Genomic DNA, 16306 nt, shown 5'->3' on the forward strand with positions numbered 1-16306 from the left:
ATGCTCGTTCTGGAGCTGGTGAGGACTCTCCTCACCACCTCCATATCTGTCAGCTGCTCTTCGTCCATAGAGCACAGCGAGGAGGAGCTGGGCTCCCGCTCCGTTAATGTCGATGTGTTGGAGTGGCATTGTTCGGATTCCACCATTGGGCCGGTGCCCCCACCGAGGCCCATGCTGCTTCCCCCTGGACCACATGAGCTGCCGCTCCCTTCAAGATGGTTGTCAGGCCGCAAACCAGTGACGCTACCATCTTCTGAGCTGGCAGCAGAGCGAGCAGCGAGTCCGGCTGCTGCTCGCTGTAGATGAAAACAAAGTGTCTTTCTTATTATTTCTCCTTCAAAGCTATTTCCTTGAATGTTTGTTTACCATCGCATTTACATATACACACACGCATGAATGTCAACGCAACAACAAAAATTGTACTTTAGAAATATCTCAATAAAGATCAATGCCTCAGGTAGGTAACCCAAAGAGAGTTATGTATGCCTTTATCACCTTTTCATCTTCAGTACCTCCTGCATGATGTGTATTACCTGTATGTTCTTGGGGATGTTTTCACCTTCTGTCCCTGGAATCTGTGTCTGTGTGTTGGGTCGCGGCTCCAGCCAAAAGGAAACCAGCCAGCGGATGAAGATGACTCGAGCCTGAAGAAAACTTTCCTTGGTGCAATAGAGAACTTCACCAGCATCCTGCTCCCTGCGCACCACACTGTAATAGGGTTTTGGACGCATTTGAGGAACATCTGAAAGGAAAAGCATGTGATTATGCATTGGGCATATTGAGCACTTCCAAAAGACTATTCCTTAAATTTACTAACCTAGTATGGGGTTGTACAGACTAGTTTCCAAAGAGAAGTTGGGAAAGATGTGAGGAAGGTAAAACTTCCTGAAGTGACCAAAGAGGAAGCTAAAGCCCCGTTCATGATTCTCTTTACAACGCCACTCGAGAGACTTGGCCTGGTTGGAAGACACAAACACAAAACAAGCTTGTTTTGTACACCAACAAAAATAGGGTTGAGTGGAGAACAGTTCCTTTGTTTACAGGGAAGCTTGTGTGCCAATGAGAGCATGATACATAGGAAATTCAAAGTGGTATAACAGAAACTGCATAAAAGGTTAGTCATGCCAGACATTAGGTTTTTAATTGTTTTCTCACACTTGTTAATCACTAATAGTAAATAAAGAAATAAAGTTAAAGAAATGTCATATTGTGTGATTATGTTGTGTTAGTTTTGTTAGTTAGAAATAATGATAATACCTGGTTTACCATATATTTCAGTAGTGCTTCCAGAAAGTAAGCGGTAAGATCCTCCTGGTTCTTGTCACCTGACTGGGGATTTACCAGTGGGGTGATCTCCTCTGGGGTTACTTGAGCTGAAAGGTGGAATTGAATCTCACATTAAAGTAAAATCATCATTTAGGTGTGAAATGATTCATCGATTTATCAACAACCAGTCAATTAATTAATCGCTAATTAAAAATTGTTTAGATTAATTATAAATTGTCTGATTTTCAATTTTCTGTTGTCCAGCATGTAAGCAGACCAGTGATCATCTTTGTGTTGAATCACAAGAAAATATTTGCAAATATAGGCATTATTTGCGCTTTCTCTCCACTTTCAATTTGAAATATGTCCTGTTTTTCAATAAAGAGATGAAAATTAAAAAGATTACTCTTTATTGTGAAACATTGGCAAAATGTTCAACCGATTAATAGATTATTAAAAGAATTGTTTGTCGCAGCCCTACAGTTATTCAAGAAAGAAGTCGTGTAAATTTTTCAGCCTCTCCATTGACACATGACCTTAATTTTAACAATGAAAATCCCATTTTGGTACCACCAAAGCAAATAATTTAAGATAGCTATTCTTTTCTACTCACTTTCGGTTAAGCTGAGTGGTGGATTGATCAGAGTATCCAAAGTGCGTGGAGTCCCATGGCAGAGCGGAGCTGGGAAGCCGGGAATTAGACAGGCAAACATGCAGAGTTGCTCCCGTTGAGCATTACTCTGTAATGCCTGCATCCACAGCAGGAACAAGCGTACACCTTCCCGACGGATCTATGCACAGCAGCAAGTTTGGTATATATAAATTTGTGTATTTTACTACCAGAAGGAAATTAAGGAAAATATAGTCTTGATTTAGATCAATTAAGAAATAAAATACCTTCAAAGAGTTACCGGTGTGCAACAACTTCTTCAAGATCAATCCTGAAAAAGAAATGTTTCCAATAAATCATATATTGAAAGAAGTCACAGTGAAAGTATTGGACTAGTTTTAAACATATTTTGTCAAGGGTTGACAGACGTCTAGCTGTATTTGTTACCGATACTGTGGAACTGCCATCGGCTCTGGATTCTCTCTGGGAGGAGCTGGAGGATTTTCTGAAACAAAAGGAGAGAAAAGAAACAAAAAAATATAAATATATCACTGTGATTTAAAACAGAATCTGCCATAACATTTATATTGATAATAATGTGATGTTAAAAAAGACATTTTGTCATAAGATCCATTTTGATAACTTTCAAAGACTGCAACTTTTAAACAACTGTCAAAAACCATACTATAGACACTACAAATAAAATATGTAATGTTAAAACTGATAAACTTTTTTTGTTTTTAGCAAATAATAATTAACTTTGAATTTCATGGCAGGCTTCCCTGGGTCGAGCACATCTAAGATGCACTGATACACAGACTGATGCAAAGTGGAGAGTGTTCTGTGGTCTGAGACATCCACATTTTAAAGTGTTTTTTAAAATTGTGGACGTGGTGTCGTCCAGGCCAAAGAGGAACAGAACTATCCAGACTGTTTTTGATGCAAAATTCAAAAGCAGGCATCTGTAATGGTACGGGGCTGTGTTCGTGCCAATAGTATGTGCAACTTACACATCTGTGAAGGCACCATTAAATCTCAAAGAGACATACAGGTTTTGGAGAAACATATGCTGCCATCCAAGCAACGTCTTTTTCATTCACACCCCTGCTTATTTCAGCAACACAATATCAAGCCACATTCTCTGCATGTGGTACAACAGGGTGGCTTTGTAGAAAATAAGTGTGAGCACTAAACTGGCCTGCCAGCAGTCCAGACCTGTCTCCAATTGAAAATGTGTGGCGCATTATAAAGCGTATATTACATAAACGGTGACCTTGGGCTATTCAGCAACTGAGGCTGTACATCAAGAAAGAATGGGAAAGAATTCCACCTACAAAGCCTCAACAACTAGAGTCCTCAGTTCCCAAATGGTAATTGAATGTTGATAAAAGAAAAGGTGATGTAACACATTGGTAAATTTTACCTTATCCCAGTTTTTTTTGGAACATGTTGTGTTGCAAGACAGTCCAAACCCTATATAGAAAAAACAATATCCAAGTACTGTACCTCGAAAATAAAGAGGATTGAGTCCAACTCCTCCCTCTGAGACTTGTGACCTAAAACATTGGAGCAGTGATAACAATAAGAACTGGAAAATTCCTGTGGAAATTTTTAATGGTCATACTGACTCTTGCAAGTCTTGAAAGCTCATGGTTTGACATGGCATCCAATTAATTTTTAAAGGGACTTAGTTTTCTGGGAATTGTGTCACCATGATAACATCCATCCATCCATCCATCCATCAATCCATCCATCCATTTTCTGTACCACTTACTCCTTACAAGGGTCGCGGGGGTGCTACAGCCTATCCCAGCTGGCTTCGGGCAGTAGGCAGGGGACACCTTGAACTGGTTGCCAGCCAATCGCAGGGCACACAGAGACGAACAACCATCCACGCACACAGAGACAAACAACCATCCACGCTCACACTCACACTCACACCTAGGGACAATTCAGTGCAGCCAATTAACCTGCCATGCATGTCTTTGGAATGTGGGAGGAGACCGGAGTACCCGGAGAAGACCCACGTAGGCACGGGGAGAACATGCAAACTCCACCCAGGAAGGCTGGAGCCTGGACTTGATCCTGCGTCCTCAGTTCTGGGAAGCGGACATGCTAACCACTCAACCACCAAGTACATCCAAGATACCCCTTTTGAGAGATCATTTGAGCGTATACTAAACGGTGTGTTGAATTTTGGGTGCCGGGGAAAACGTCAGAATAAGGCAGTACACAATAAATATAAATATAATAACAGCGTTCCTAAAGCATGCAAGTTAAATTAAACTGTTTTAAGACTACAGGAGAAATAGAAAAACAAGTTAATTGAAGGCAATTAACTTCAACAAGTCTCGTTTGTGCAACTCTGCAAGAAGAGCTTATTAAGGTGACAGACAGTATTCGCGGTTATTGAAGAAAAGAAAAGTTTTTAAAATGACCTTTACTTCGTGGAATTTCACCTATAGCAGTGGGCATGGAAGGTATCACCCGCAAAAAGTGAAAGAACACTGTTGTACGTTATTGTTATCTGAACTGTTTGCACAGGCTTAATTTTCGAATAAATGAAACCTTTAAATAAATGTCTGTTAGGTTTATTGCTTCAATATTCTAATTGGGGGGGGGGGGGGGGAGATAAGACAAATAAATAAATAAATAAATAAATAAATAAATAAATAAATAGAGATTTTAATTTTTGGCCATATCGCGCAGCACTATCTTGAAGGATCCACAGATATGCTGAATAAGTATGCAGGCTAGTAATATAGGCTGCTTGCCTCACAGACTATATCACTGTTAGTAAGTGGTACACCAGCAGTACCTTAATAATAATAATGTACTGTAACTCACCCTTTTGCTTGAGGCTAACCTCAATGGTGACAAAGTTCTCAAAGAAAACATAGTAGATATGGGAGTAGTTCTGGTCGAAGAACTGCTTCAGCTCTGGTGGCTCTGCATTTTCTGGAAAATAAAAAAGGGAATGAGACCGATATTTAAATAGCCACAGACACAGAGAAAACCACTAAAAATGGCAACATGCTCATCTTCAATTGCTTCATCATTAAAAATAAATAAATAAAATAAAATAAATAAAAAACAAAAAACAAAACAGAATGTTGGTCATTTTCTTGAATCAATTATAACATGAATCATAAATGCAACACAGCGATAATTTATTTCACCATTACCATCATTTTTTTTAAACAATTATTTGCATTCTCTCTCTCTCTTTTTTTTTAAATCATGTTATATATTTATATTTTACAACACAGTACTATTTTCTTTATTAAAAAAAAACAAAAACATTGCCGTTGTTTTTGGGAGGCTGCACTGGATTAATAGTCTTTCAATTAATTTCAATTAGGAAAATGTATTTAACCCAAGAGTAAATTGAGTACGAGTTTAGTCATGAAACGTGTAAATCAAGGTAACACCACCAAAGCACCAGGATGATATTCCGCATAAATCATGTAATCCGGTACTCTCTCATCTAGTCTGATGCAGCAAACTAGAAGATGTTAGACCACTGGATAGTAGGGGTGTTAAAAAAAAAATCGATTCGGTGATATATCGCGATACTACATCTCGCGATTCTCGAATCGATTCAATAATCGGCAGAATCTATTTTTTTTTTTTTTTTTTTTTTTTTTTTTTTAATAGGATTCACACCTTGAGCATGGAAGAATGTTATATGAACGGAACATTAAGCCTTAATATTTTATTTTAATGCTGTTCAAACATGAAACAGATTACAACCTCTATAAGACTGAAATTTCAGATAAATAAATAATACATTTTCATATAAATCTTACACTCTACAAGCTTACTGATTAGTATTTTCTAAATTTGAATGAAAAAAATCGCAACAATCGACGTATAAATTCGTATCGGGATTAATCGGTATCGAATCGAATCGTCAGGTACTAGGCAATTCACACCCCTACTGGATAGCATGTAGTGCATTTCTGGTCTTCAACTTAGTTTGCGAGTTGTAGATCTTAAGATTTTGATTTACAGCAGACAGACAATCACATAAGAATGCTTATGCTAAATGTACTGTATTTGAACAATGAATGAAGGCTATTAAGTGCACGTCTAATATAAAACCCACAATTCCAATGAAGTTGGGATGCTGTGTAATATGTAAATAAAAACAGAATACGGTGACTTGCAAATCATTTTCAACCTATATTCAAATGAAGACACTACACAGACTAAATGTTTAGTGTCCAAACAGCTGTTTTTTTTTTGTTTGTTTTTTTGGCAATTATTCTATCATCTTGAAACTGATGCTTGCAATATGTTCCAAAAATATGCAACAAAGACTGGGAAAGTAGAGGAATGCAATAATAATAATAATTTTAAAAACAGTTTGGGACTGACTTGATACACAACCTCAATGACACAAATACAAAAATGTAGCCCTAGGTGACAACTACAATACAACATATAATACAAATGGAATGGCTCTTTTTTAGAAAAATCAAATCGATGTAGATGTTGGCATACTGGGTAACCATTTCTTCAGAAATGTCAACAGACTCAACATATCCAATCAGTGTATCCTGCCGTATATTTATACACACTGGGGCCTATGGCTGGCTCATTTGAATTAGAGTGTCAACGCTGCCATCCCAAAATAGGCATGTTAGCAAGACCAAAAAATGTTTGATCATTCTTGACCTTTGGGTTATTTTGATGAGTGTTTCACAGGCATTTGAGGAAACCCGAGAGCTGTTTAAAATTGTGAAAAATTATATGATCCCCGGGGACGACCCAGCAGGGACACACTAGCTGGAGAGACTGTCTCTCAGGTGGCCTGAGAATGTTTTGGGAATGGATCCCGCCGGATTGAGCTGGATGAAGTGACTAGGGAGAGGGAAGTCTGGGCTTCCCTGCTAAAACTGCCCTTGCAAACCGACAACGGGTAAGTGATAGATAATAAATGGATGGATGGATTATACGATAATATTTCAATGCCATTGTAATGTCATGTATGGCACATTTGTTCTGCTATCAGCCACGGCTCACGCCAAGTCATTCCACGGCACACACTGACTGACTCACCTAAGCCAACGTTAAGCTTAGATTTCTTTCCTGTCCTTTCATCTGACATGTTACTTTGTATGGTATATTGAAAGATACCACAGACATGCTCAAAACAAGGCAAACAATAAAAAACAACAACTATTTACAAGGAGTACTACAAAGCATGCTGGGAAGTGTGTTGCCTCGCCATCACTACAATCACAGATATGCTACAATGTCCTCTTTCAGTCAATGTAAAACTTGGCATAAGCAGAGCAGGACATAAACACCCGCCATTTAATATTTTTCAACGGTTGTTTTGTCCTGGTCTGCAAGTCACCTGAACCGGAAGGAAGTGCTTGAAACTGAGAAACTTGGTTGCACATAACCCCACTATCCAACAACAAACTTATGGCCACTGAAGATGCTCAGTAGCTATTAATGCTGGGAAAACCACTGGCTGATGGCCTGGTCACGGGGGTAATATTTTAGGGTGGACACTTAAATTGTTTTCCTGTGAGGATAGTGTTACAAATGTGCCACACCTTATTATGCCCATGTGAATTTTGTTGCACACATGACGCAGCACTGTGATTGTTCTGCGGATGTAACTATTGTTTGGATGTTTGTGGGTTCATTTTGAACTAGCACTCATACTAAGTCCAATAGTGTTTGCTTGTGTTATGTGGTCTTGTGTTCCCTAAGCAGCAAGGAGAGACACACCCCTTTGTCGAGAGAGAGAGAGAGAGAGAGAGAGAGAGAGAGAGAGAGAGAGAGAGAGAGAGAGAGAGAGAGAGAGAGAGAGAGAGACACTTAACAATGGAAAGAGGAAGTTGGGCTACTGTACAGGACATGGAGAGGAAATACGCAAGGTTGTTTTCATCCCCAGTCAGGCAGTCTGCATGTTGAGGGTGTGTACTGCACATGTGGGAAGGGACTCTCGCCAGGCTATCATGTATGCTCTTAACGATTCCTGTTCCAGTCTATTGACTTCCAAACACACTCAACAAGTCACCTTATAAAGTGTATTTTAATCCATACAGGATACAGTTAAATAATGACACAAGGAATCAGCCAGAAACACCCCTAAACATACCACTTTCATTTGTTGTATTTTATCTTTCAAGCAACATAAAGGATCATAGTTAATCTTATCTTAAACTTTCTTTTTTTTCTCCACAATTTTCTCTTCAGCAGAGATTTCTAAATTGTGTTCATTTGAAATGAGTACTGTCCTTTACTTTCCACAATACATAAAATGTGTTCAAACGAACTCCAAAACGTATATTGCCAAACTTTCACCCCTGAATTCATAATAAGAGATACGTCACAGTTAGAAATTAAGTTGAGGGGGACAAAATTATACAGGACCACAACAAAATCTGGAAAAGGCTTCAATAAATACACAACACAACTTCACAGCGATTCAAAGATGTATGTTTTTCATGGTTTGTTAGTTTCATATGACATTCTAAGACTGTCACGTAGTAATGAATGTTAGCATCTTAAGGATATTTAACTTACCAATGACTATTCTGAGATGTTTGAGCCTCGTGAAGACGTCCTTCTTTGGATCCAACACTTTCTGTGTTGATTTTCTGACGTCCCCATGAGGCTTTTTGGAAAACATTCCTGAGGCTGGAGACTCCAGGAGTAAATTTGAGACAGCAAGGAAGTGCTAGCTCTAAAAGGTAGCAATTTAGACAGCTTCGGCTAGCGTTAATCTTCAAATAATAACCTCTCCTCTCCTCCTGCCTAACGCAATCACGCACACTGCGCTACGATTTTAGCACTGATGCGGCCCATTAGAAAACCGTGTCCAAGTGGACACCGTTTATTTACACTAAGCCTCATAGTTGGTGGACCGCAACGGGTGTAGCATCCATCCATTGCATCTCCTTTCCACAAGTGTGCAGCCTGATGGCTCATGTAGCTACTGAGCTAGGCTAGCTAGCGCCTCGGCTCACTTAGAAAACATCATGGCGGAAAAGGGAGGGGAAACATAATAACGGATAAGATACAGTCAACAGAAGCACACCCATTATTGACTACCGTTTTATTGTGAACTAATATGCGTTTTGTAACGGAATGCAAATATGAGGAGAGTTTATCGGAGACAAAAGTTACATTTTTACAGGCACTCAGATATAACGCCTTTCGACCGTTCAGCTTGTGTTGAATTCTGGGTAACGTAGTAACGATTGACATTTTTTTTGCGCTGCCAATATGTCGTCGTCCGCATTACAAAACTACATTTCCCAAAACCTTTAAATTCTTCCCGAAGAGATTTGTTTTTAGCATTTCTTTGGCTCTTGGACAGCATTTTAGGGTAGGAAAATTATATTTGGACATATTTTCTTGGAAATTCATAGTGCTGAAACAAACCTCAAACTATTTGCACATTTGTGAGTCTTAATTTAGTTTTGAAATATGCGTAATATGTAACAAGTACTTCTGTTGCAGCCTGTGTAGCTAAACGTGCTAAAAGGCTAACATTGCGATCTGTTGTGTTATCTTTTGCAAGCCACATATTTTGCGAGAAATGCAATAAGTACGTATAAAGTAATCAAATGTTATTTATTTTACATATTTATACAGTTCTCGGGGATAATTGAGAAAAAAAATGCACATCCGAATTCAAAACAAAAGTCAAATAACACAAGCAAGCAACCGAACAGAACACGTAATCATCATGTAGAAACGCAGTATTTAATACGTAATAAAACTAGTGCTGTGTTACTTTCGTGTCCCATCAAATAAGTTGAAGCGAAAATGGAAAACGTTCAATTAAAGATGAGACGAAGTTAGCCGTAGAACTACCATGTAAATAAACATTTCTTCTTCTCTCCCAAGAGTGGGAGACTTTGCTGCTATGCCAGTGCATCGTGACCGGGAAAAGAAGGAGAGCACAGCAGAGGAGATGGAAGTTGAGGATCAGGAGCCTGAAGGATCCAGTTCAGAGGAGGAGGATTCGGAAACTTCCTCTGTCTCCGAAGATGGAGACAGCTCTGGTAAGAATGTCAGATGTAGTTGTGGACTTATACAAGTACAACTTCAAATGTGTGCATTAGTTACTTTTGTATGCCCCAGAAATGGATGAGGAGGATTGTGAGAGAAGACGGATGGAGTGTTTGGATGAAATGTCAACTCTGGAGAAACAGTTTACCGATCTCAAAGACCAGTAAGATTTTTCTTTTCTTCAAGGCTGATATTTGCTCCATCTGTTTGGACATAGAAAGCAGTGTGAAAATAATACTTTTTGTATGTAGGCTGTATCGGGAACGTCTCACTCAGGTCAACAGCAAGCTGGCAGAGGTGGAGGCCGGCCGTGCAGCAGAATATTTGGATCCTCTGGCATTGCTGCTGGAGAACATGCAGGTCCGCACCAAAGTGGCAGGTAATCGTAACATGTCACAAAGTATCTTTACGCACTGGCCTTCTGTATTCATGTTCCAAATCCTTCTGTCTTTGTCAGGCATCTACAAGGAGTTGTGCTTGGAGTCTGTAAAGAATAAGTACAAGTGTGAGATGCAGGCAGCGTGCCAGCACTGGGAGGTTCGAAACGGGAAACACTCACACTTTTATGTGCCTTTTCATTTCTGCAACCTGCGATTAGGCTTATTACCGTAATTATAATTGTTCAGTCCAAAATAATCAATAGCTAATAAAAATGCGATTTAATGAGCAGAATATAGTGGTGGCAGAACACACTGTATACACAGACAATATATATATATATATATATATATATATATATATATATATATATTGCCCTGCGATTGGTTGGCAACCAGTCCAGGGTGTCCCCCGCCTACTGCCCAGAGCCAGCTGAGATAGGCGCCAGCAGCCCCCGCGACCCTTGTGAGGAATAAGCGGTCAAGAAAATGGATGGATGGATGGATATATATATATATATATATATATATTAGGGCTGGGTATTGCTGCCAACCTCATGATACGATACGTATCACGATACAGGGGTCACGATACGATACGTATCACGATACATATGTATCCCAATACTTGATCTTCACGGCGATACGTATCCCGATATATTACATTAATTTACTTGCATTTTATAATAACAGTAATATGTATACCTAAAGGATATGTTTGTTATGCTGACTGCCAAAAATATTTTTGTTAGAAGCTCTTCTGGTTTACCACCAAGCGGCATGCCTGGTCTAAATGTGCACACACTGCAGAACAAGAAGCAGCTTTCACAGACACACCAGGAAAATGTATTCATATGCATGAGGCGATATGAGCAAAAAATATCAAAGTATTAAAATTACAGCTCTAAAATGTGCTTATTTGACGTATTTGGGGAAATAAAAACAGCATTTCTTTCATGTAACACATTCTATTTCGTTTTTAAACAAAATATACGAAAATTGGTACATTAAGACACGTGCCATGTTAAGTTTAGAAGTAAATAAATAAGGAAATAAATAAATAGAAAAGTAAATGAAAAATAAATAAAACTGCCTATTTAAAGTTAATGAGCAATATCGATTCTGATGCCTGCGTGTCGATGCATGTATTGTAATGAGGCCCGCAACGATATATTGCCGTATCGATTTTTTGAGCACACCCCTAATATATATATGTGTGTGTATATATATATATATATATATATATATATATATATATATATATATATATATATATATATATATGTATTGGTCTGAGATGCTTGATTTAGTGTGTGTGTGTGTGGGTGTGTGTGTGTACAGAGTGAGAAGCTGCTGCTGTTTGACACAGTTCAAAGTGAACTGGAGGAGAAAATAAGAAGATTGGAAGAAGACAGACACAGCATTGATATAACATCAGGTAACAGTTGGATCATGAAACCTCTTTGCTAATGTGGCTAAATTGTATAAAAATCGACTGAGTGTAGTTAACCACAACATGTGGCTAAACCTTTAAGCCCCACTTAGCCGGTCCTCGTTACTGCCTTGTAAACTACAGCTAACAAGAAAGCTGGACTTGATGAATCCTGCTACATTTACATAAAGTACCTATAATGTAAATCATCGGAGTAGCATCGTAATATCAGCTCTCATCAGCCATAAGGCTGCTATAGAAATTCATGCAAGTCATCTTTAGGTCAAGGCTTGAAATGTTTGCGAGTCCAAATCTGCATTTTGTGCCTCATTTTGTACATTCATTGTTTGTACATTTATTAATTAATTGTTTATACTATGTTAGTGTAATGTCTTAAAAAAACTCAGAAACTAATAGTCTGTTGGAGTGCGAGCATTTCAGTTGACCCACTGTCTGGCATCTAATTTAACTTGTTAGTGGGCTCATTGTTGGCGTAATAGTTAAATAGTAAAGTAAACTACTTATTAAACTATTAATTCATTCAATCAAAAAAACGTGTAAAAACGTTTTTCAACATTTTGTCCTTCCCTCACAAAATGTTTTTGATGCATTTTCCGACATGGTGTCTGCAGAGTATAAGAGATCAGCCACGGCCATGTTGCAACAAGCTCTTTTTGTTTGTCAGTGTTTTCACCAGGAATGTGAATATTGACAAAACTTACTATATAATTATTCTAATGCTAAATACTATATTCTAATGCAAAATGGAAACAAATACAAATATACTTTTTTTTTTTTCCTGATGAAAGAAGAGACTTTAATCTTTCTTTTGGTAGGCTCCATGTTTTGATAGAAATGGAACACAATATTCTATGGGCCTTGCAAAAGTAAAAATCCAGTGTAAAAAAAAAAAAAAAATGGCTGAGAGTGAATTAGTTAAATCGAAAATTAAACTAAATTTAATCGTAAAAAAGTTTCCCACTAAGAGTTCCATCAAGAAATGTGTCTCAACAGTCACATTAACGCTGAAATGTAATGTAACCCAACATTGTTGTTGTGAATAATGTTGGCCTGGCAATGTAAGATGCTGATTGGATTGAATGAAGCCAGAGCTCCCTCTAGTGGACAAGCGGAGCAACAACCCCTTTCTGTATGACTCCAGAGGAGTATATTAGAGAGGATTCTACGGTGAATGAGTAGCCCAACGGCTGTTTGTGGTTTTCTCAACAGTTGAAGACACATGTGAGGAACTAGCTACCATAAGTAAAGTCTGCTACAGGTTGATAAAGCAATTTTTCAGTGAATCTGACAACTTAATTTGTAGTAAAATCCTATCTAAAACCTTTAACAGCATTTACTGTTTCAGGAGAAAATGTGAATATTTTGGTGTTTAAACGGCAACACTGGCCGATTATGATTATTTTGAAAACGTCTAATATCAGCTGAACTACCTTCAGCTACCTTACAGACAATGTTCCACTGATTAAAAAGAAACAGTAGCAGCATTCAATCACTTTGTGTGTGTTCCTCATCAGAGCTGTGGAGTGACGAACTATCAGGAAGGAAGAAGAGAAGAGACGCTATAAGTCTGGACAAAAAGAGAAGACGACCTTCAGTTGTGTCTGATATCCTTTGGCCGTTCATTCATCTGTTTTTATTCACATTTACAGTTCTTACAGCATGTTGACATGGCTGATGATGACCCTTAACCCATCTTACGCCCTTATATTGTCTACATGCTTCCTGACTTGGACATCCTGGAGGACTGGACAGCTATCAGAAAGGTTGGCGTTAAGTGTCAGTATTACCTTAAAAAAAAAAAAAAAACGTTTATCTCAAGCTTATGCGTATGTGTCTTGTCATCCAGGCTGTTGCCACCCTTGGCCCCCACAGAGGAAAGGTGGAGTCTGACAGCTCCGCTTTCCCGTTCAGACCGGACAGAAGCCGACCCATTCTCAACTGCTGAGACACGACAATACAAACAGACACAAAAACATGACGTGGATACTCACAGCACGTTTGACAGGGACGCCAGACGCGGCGAGGATTCCTTCTGCAGCCAAAGATAGTCTTGAAACCACAAACAAGATTATGGCCTGAGAAACTCCATTGAGTTAAGATCAAATTTTACATTCGATTTTTTTGTGTGTTTTTATGGGGTTTGTTATACTTTATTATGGGAGATGACAGAACAGACCAAGAAGAACTTTTGTGCTAAGATCGGACAACAGAGGCTTATAGCAAATTATTTTTCAGGTGACTATCATATTATTGACCTAAAAGTGATGATGTGGCATTTTTGTACAGGAATGACACTCAGCTGGTCTGCTTGTGCTTGAAAAAAAGGCCGCAAGGAATGTCAATTAGGTATTGATATTCTCATACTGTAAATGCTGGCACCATGAATATGGACATTCAGTTTTTGGGTAAGGGTGCAAAAAAGGCCTCAAGTGTAAACAGTTTGCTCATGCGACTCATTCTTACCGGAATTTCAGGTCAACTCAGTGTGACAGCTTTTTTCTAGATATATATTTTTTATAGACTACACTATTACGTACAGGAATTACGGTCCCATCCAAAAGTATCAGAGAGGTCAATTTCTTGTTTTTTGTTGTGAACTGAAAACATTTGGGTTTGAGCGTCAGACAAAATGGCAGCTTTTATCTCATGAGTGAAAGTATTGGAACAGACATAAAATGAACTTCAAGTGAATGACATTTCATATTTGGTGGCAATGATCCTTTACTTGCAATAACAGCATCAAGCCTCACTTCGCCAGAATGTTGCATTCTTCATTTGAAATGCTTCCCAAAGCCTTTCCTGCAGACTCTTTCAAGTTTGTGTATGTTTTTGGGGGCAACCGACATGCCCAAGTCCCCCACCATGCTTCACAAATGACTTTTAGATGATAAACAGATCTTTTCTTTCCCCATACTTTTGCCTTTTCCATCACATTGGTAGAAGGGAAAGGTGGATCAAGATGTAAATAGCATGACATAAAATCTGCAATTCTGAACTTTTTTCTCATTCATATTTTGGTGAAAACCAACTGTCTTCAGTATATGACAAAAACAACGGAATTGACGTTTCAATACTTTTGAATGGGACTGTATATTAAATAAAATGTATTGATTTTGTCTTTCTGAACATTATTTTCTCAGAGGCCCTTATGACTATTATGCAGGGGAACCTTGCAATATTAATAGTTTCATTTTTTATTGATTAGATTAATTTAATTGGACCATGCCATTTATTATATATTTTTTAATCTTTTGTACAGTTTGGTGGTCATTGCAATTGTTATTGCCTGTACCACAATATGTTCTAAAACAGTCTAATCGTGTATTTGTGATTCTTGCATCATTATGTGATTCTTATGGTCATATCGAACTGTACTTCAGTTCTATATTTCATTTGAAAGTGGTAGACGCAAACCTTTCGGGACATTTCTAGACTTTACACCACTTTAATAGGAAGAAAAAAACAATTGATGAATGAATGAATATTATGGGATATCTCCCTGTGTGAGTCTTTGGTTTTCTCAAATCTCTTTTTATATGACAGCCACTCAGGTCACTTCCTGCAAAAGCAAAACCTATTTGGTCACAAGTGGGGGTGTTTCAAAAAGGAAAGATTTTCAAACAAGTGGTTACATGTTATACTTATCTACCTCTGCTTTATTGTCTCATCTTAATTACTTAAAATATAAACATACCTCCATCTTCAATAACTAGTGGCTGTTGATCTGTTCATGTAAGCATTTGTCCCATTTTCATTTAAACCTGCGGTGAAGATGCATCATCACATCCATGTTGAGATTATGATCAACAAAAAATGTCCAAGGGGAAGGTACCTGGTTCATTTGTAATTGATGAACAAACTGGCATTTCATTTTTTTTTTTTTTTTTTTTTTTTTATGGTGATATTGAAATTTGTTTTCAACACAGTCTGTGAAAACAGTGTTCCCGAGGATGGAATGTTTTATTAAAATAAAATTTCTAGCGCTTTATTGAATGAATGAATTTTATTTATCAAACACACACACGCACACACACACACCCCCCCCCCCCCCCACACACACACACATATATATATATATATATATATATATATATATATATATTCAAAGATGTTAAAAATCATATAAAACGTGAAAAAAATACCCTATACACATGTTCAGAAAAAAGGAGTAGAAAGAAGTTACACTTTTTTTTTTTTAACTCGTACCCCTGTATAACTTAATAAAATATTCTAAAACAATAAGACTAATTTTAAACATTTCAAAACAGTCCTATACATTCACATTCAGGGAATGTTCACATGAAGTCACATAAAAATACAATAAAACAAATAATCATTCCACGGACATCAAAGCGACTTAATATTTCACGTTTTGGCACTATAGGCATGAATGATTTCATATTTTATTTTTTACAACATTAGCTTCAGCTTATCAAAACTATTCCACAATTTCACACCCAAAACTGAGACACATCTGTTTACATTAGTCCTCACTTTACATATTTCAAACATAATTAAAGCCCTTAAATTGAAGATCCCTTCTCTTAGCTTAAAACT

The 16306-nt window shown here is 37.8% G+C and overlaps 2 protein-coding genes across 10 annotated transcripts in view; one reads left to right on the forward strand and one right to left on the reverse strand.

Moving 5' to 3' along the window:
- ralgapa1 (Ral GTPase activating protein catalytic subunit alpha 1) overlaps positions 1–9048 on the reverse strand; it is a 77061-nt gene extending 68013 nt beyond the window's left edge. For 5 of the 8 annotated variants that reach the window (XM_077540026.1, XM_077540025.1, XM_077540027.1 and 2 more), the window contains exons 1-10: positions 8426–9044; positions 4724–4834; positions 3383–3432; positions 2324–2381; positions 2164–2207; positions 1880–2057; positions 1258–1373; positions 818–956; positions 534–742; positions 1–296 (exon numbers count right to left, since the gene is read on the reverse strand). The exon at positions 1–296 is cut by the window's left edge and continues 28 nt beyond it. In XM_077540026.1, the coding sequence (XP_077396152.1) occupies positions 1–296; positions 534–742; positions 818–956; positions 1258–1373; positions 1880–2057; positions 2164–2207; positions 2324–2381; positions 3383–3432; positions 4724–4834; positions 8426–8531 (1307 nt within the window). In that variant the 5' untranslated portion in view covers positions 8532–9044. Of the gene's footprint in view, positions 297–533; positions 743–817; positions 957–1257; positions 1374–1879; positions 2058–2163; positions 2208–2323; positions 2382–3382; positions 3433–4723; positions 4835–8425 lie in introns of all 8 variants that reach the window. The other 3 variants (XM_077540030.1, XM_077540031.1, XM_077540024.1) reach the window with 2 other exon arrangements.
- brms1la (BRMS1 like transcriptional repressor a) lies at positions 8889–15742 on the forward strand. Of its 2 annotated transcripts, XM_077540033.1 has the most exons (9): positions 8891–9230; positions 9755–9912; positions 9992–10082; positions 10171–10298; positions 10377–10456; positions 11638–11734; positions 13264–13353; positions 13448–13512; positions 13596–15742. In XM_077540033.1, exons 2-9 carry the CDS (start codon positions 9774–9776, stop codon positions 13692–13694), a joined length of 789 nt encoding a protein of 262 aa, XP_077396159.1. In that variant the 5' UTR covers positions 8891–9230; positions 9755–9773; the 3' UTR covers positions 13695–15742. The 2 variants fall into 2 exon arrangements, with proteins under 2 accessions (XP_077396158.1, XP_077396159.1); XM_077540032.1 differs by having other exon boundaries at positions 8889–9230; positions 10171–10456.
- The last annotated feature ends 564 nt before the right edge of the window (positions 15743–16306 follow it).

The sequence above is a fragment of the Festucalex cinctus genome, chromosome 12 (assembly GCF_051991245.1).
Source record: "Festucalex cinctus isolate MCC-2025b chromosome 12, RoL_Fcin_1.0, whole genome shotgun sequence".
Classification (NCBI taxonomy): Eukaryota; Metazoa; Chordata; class Actinopteri; order Syngnathiformes; family Syngnathidae; genus Festucalex; species Festucalex cinctus.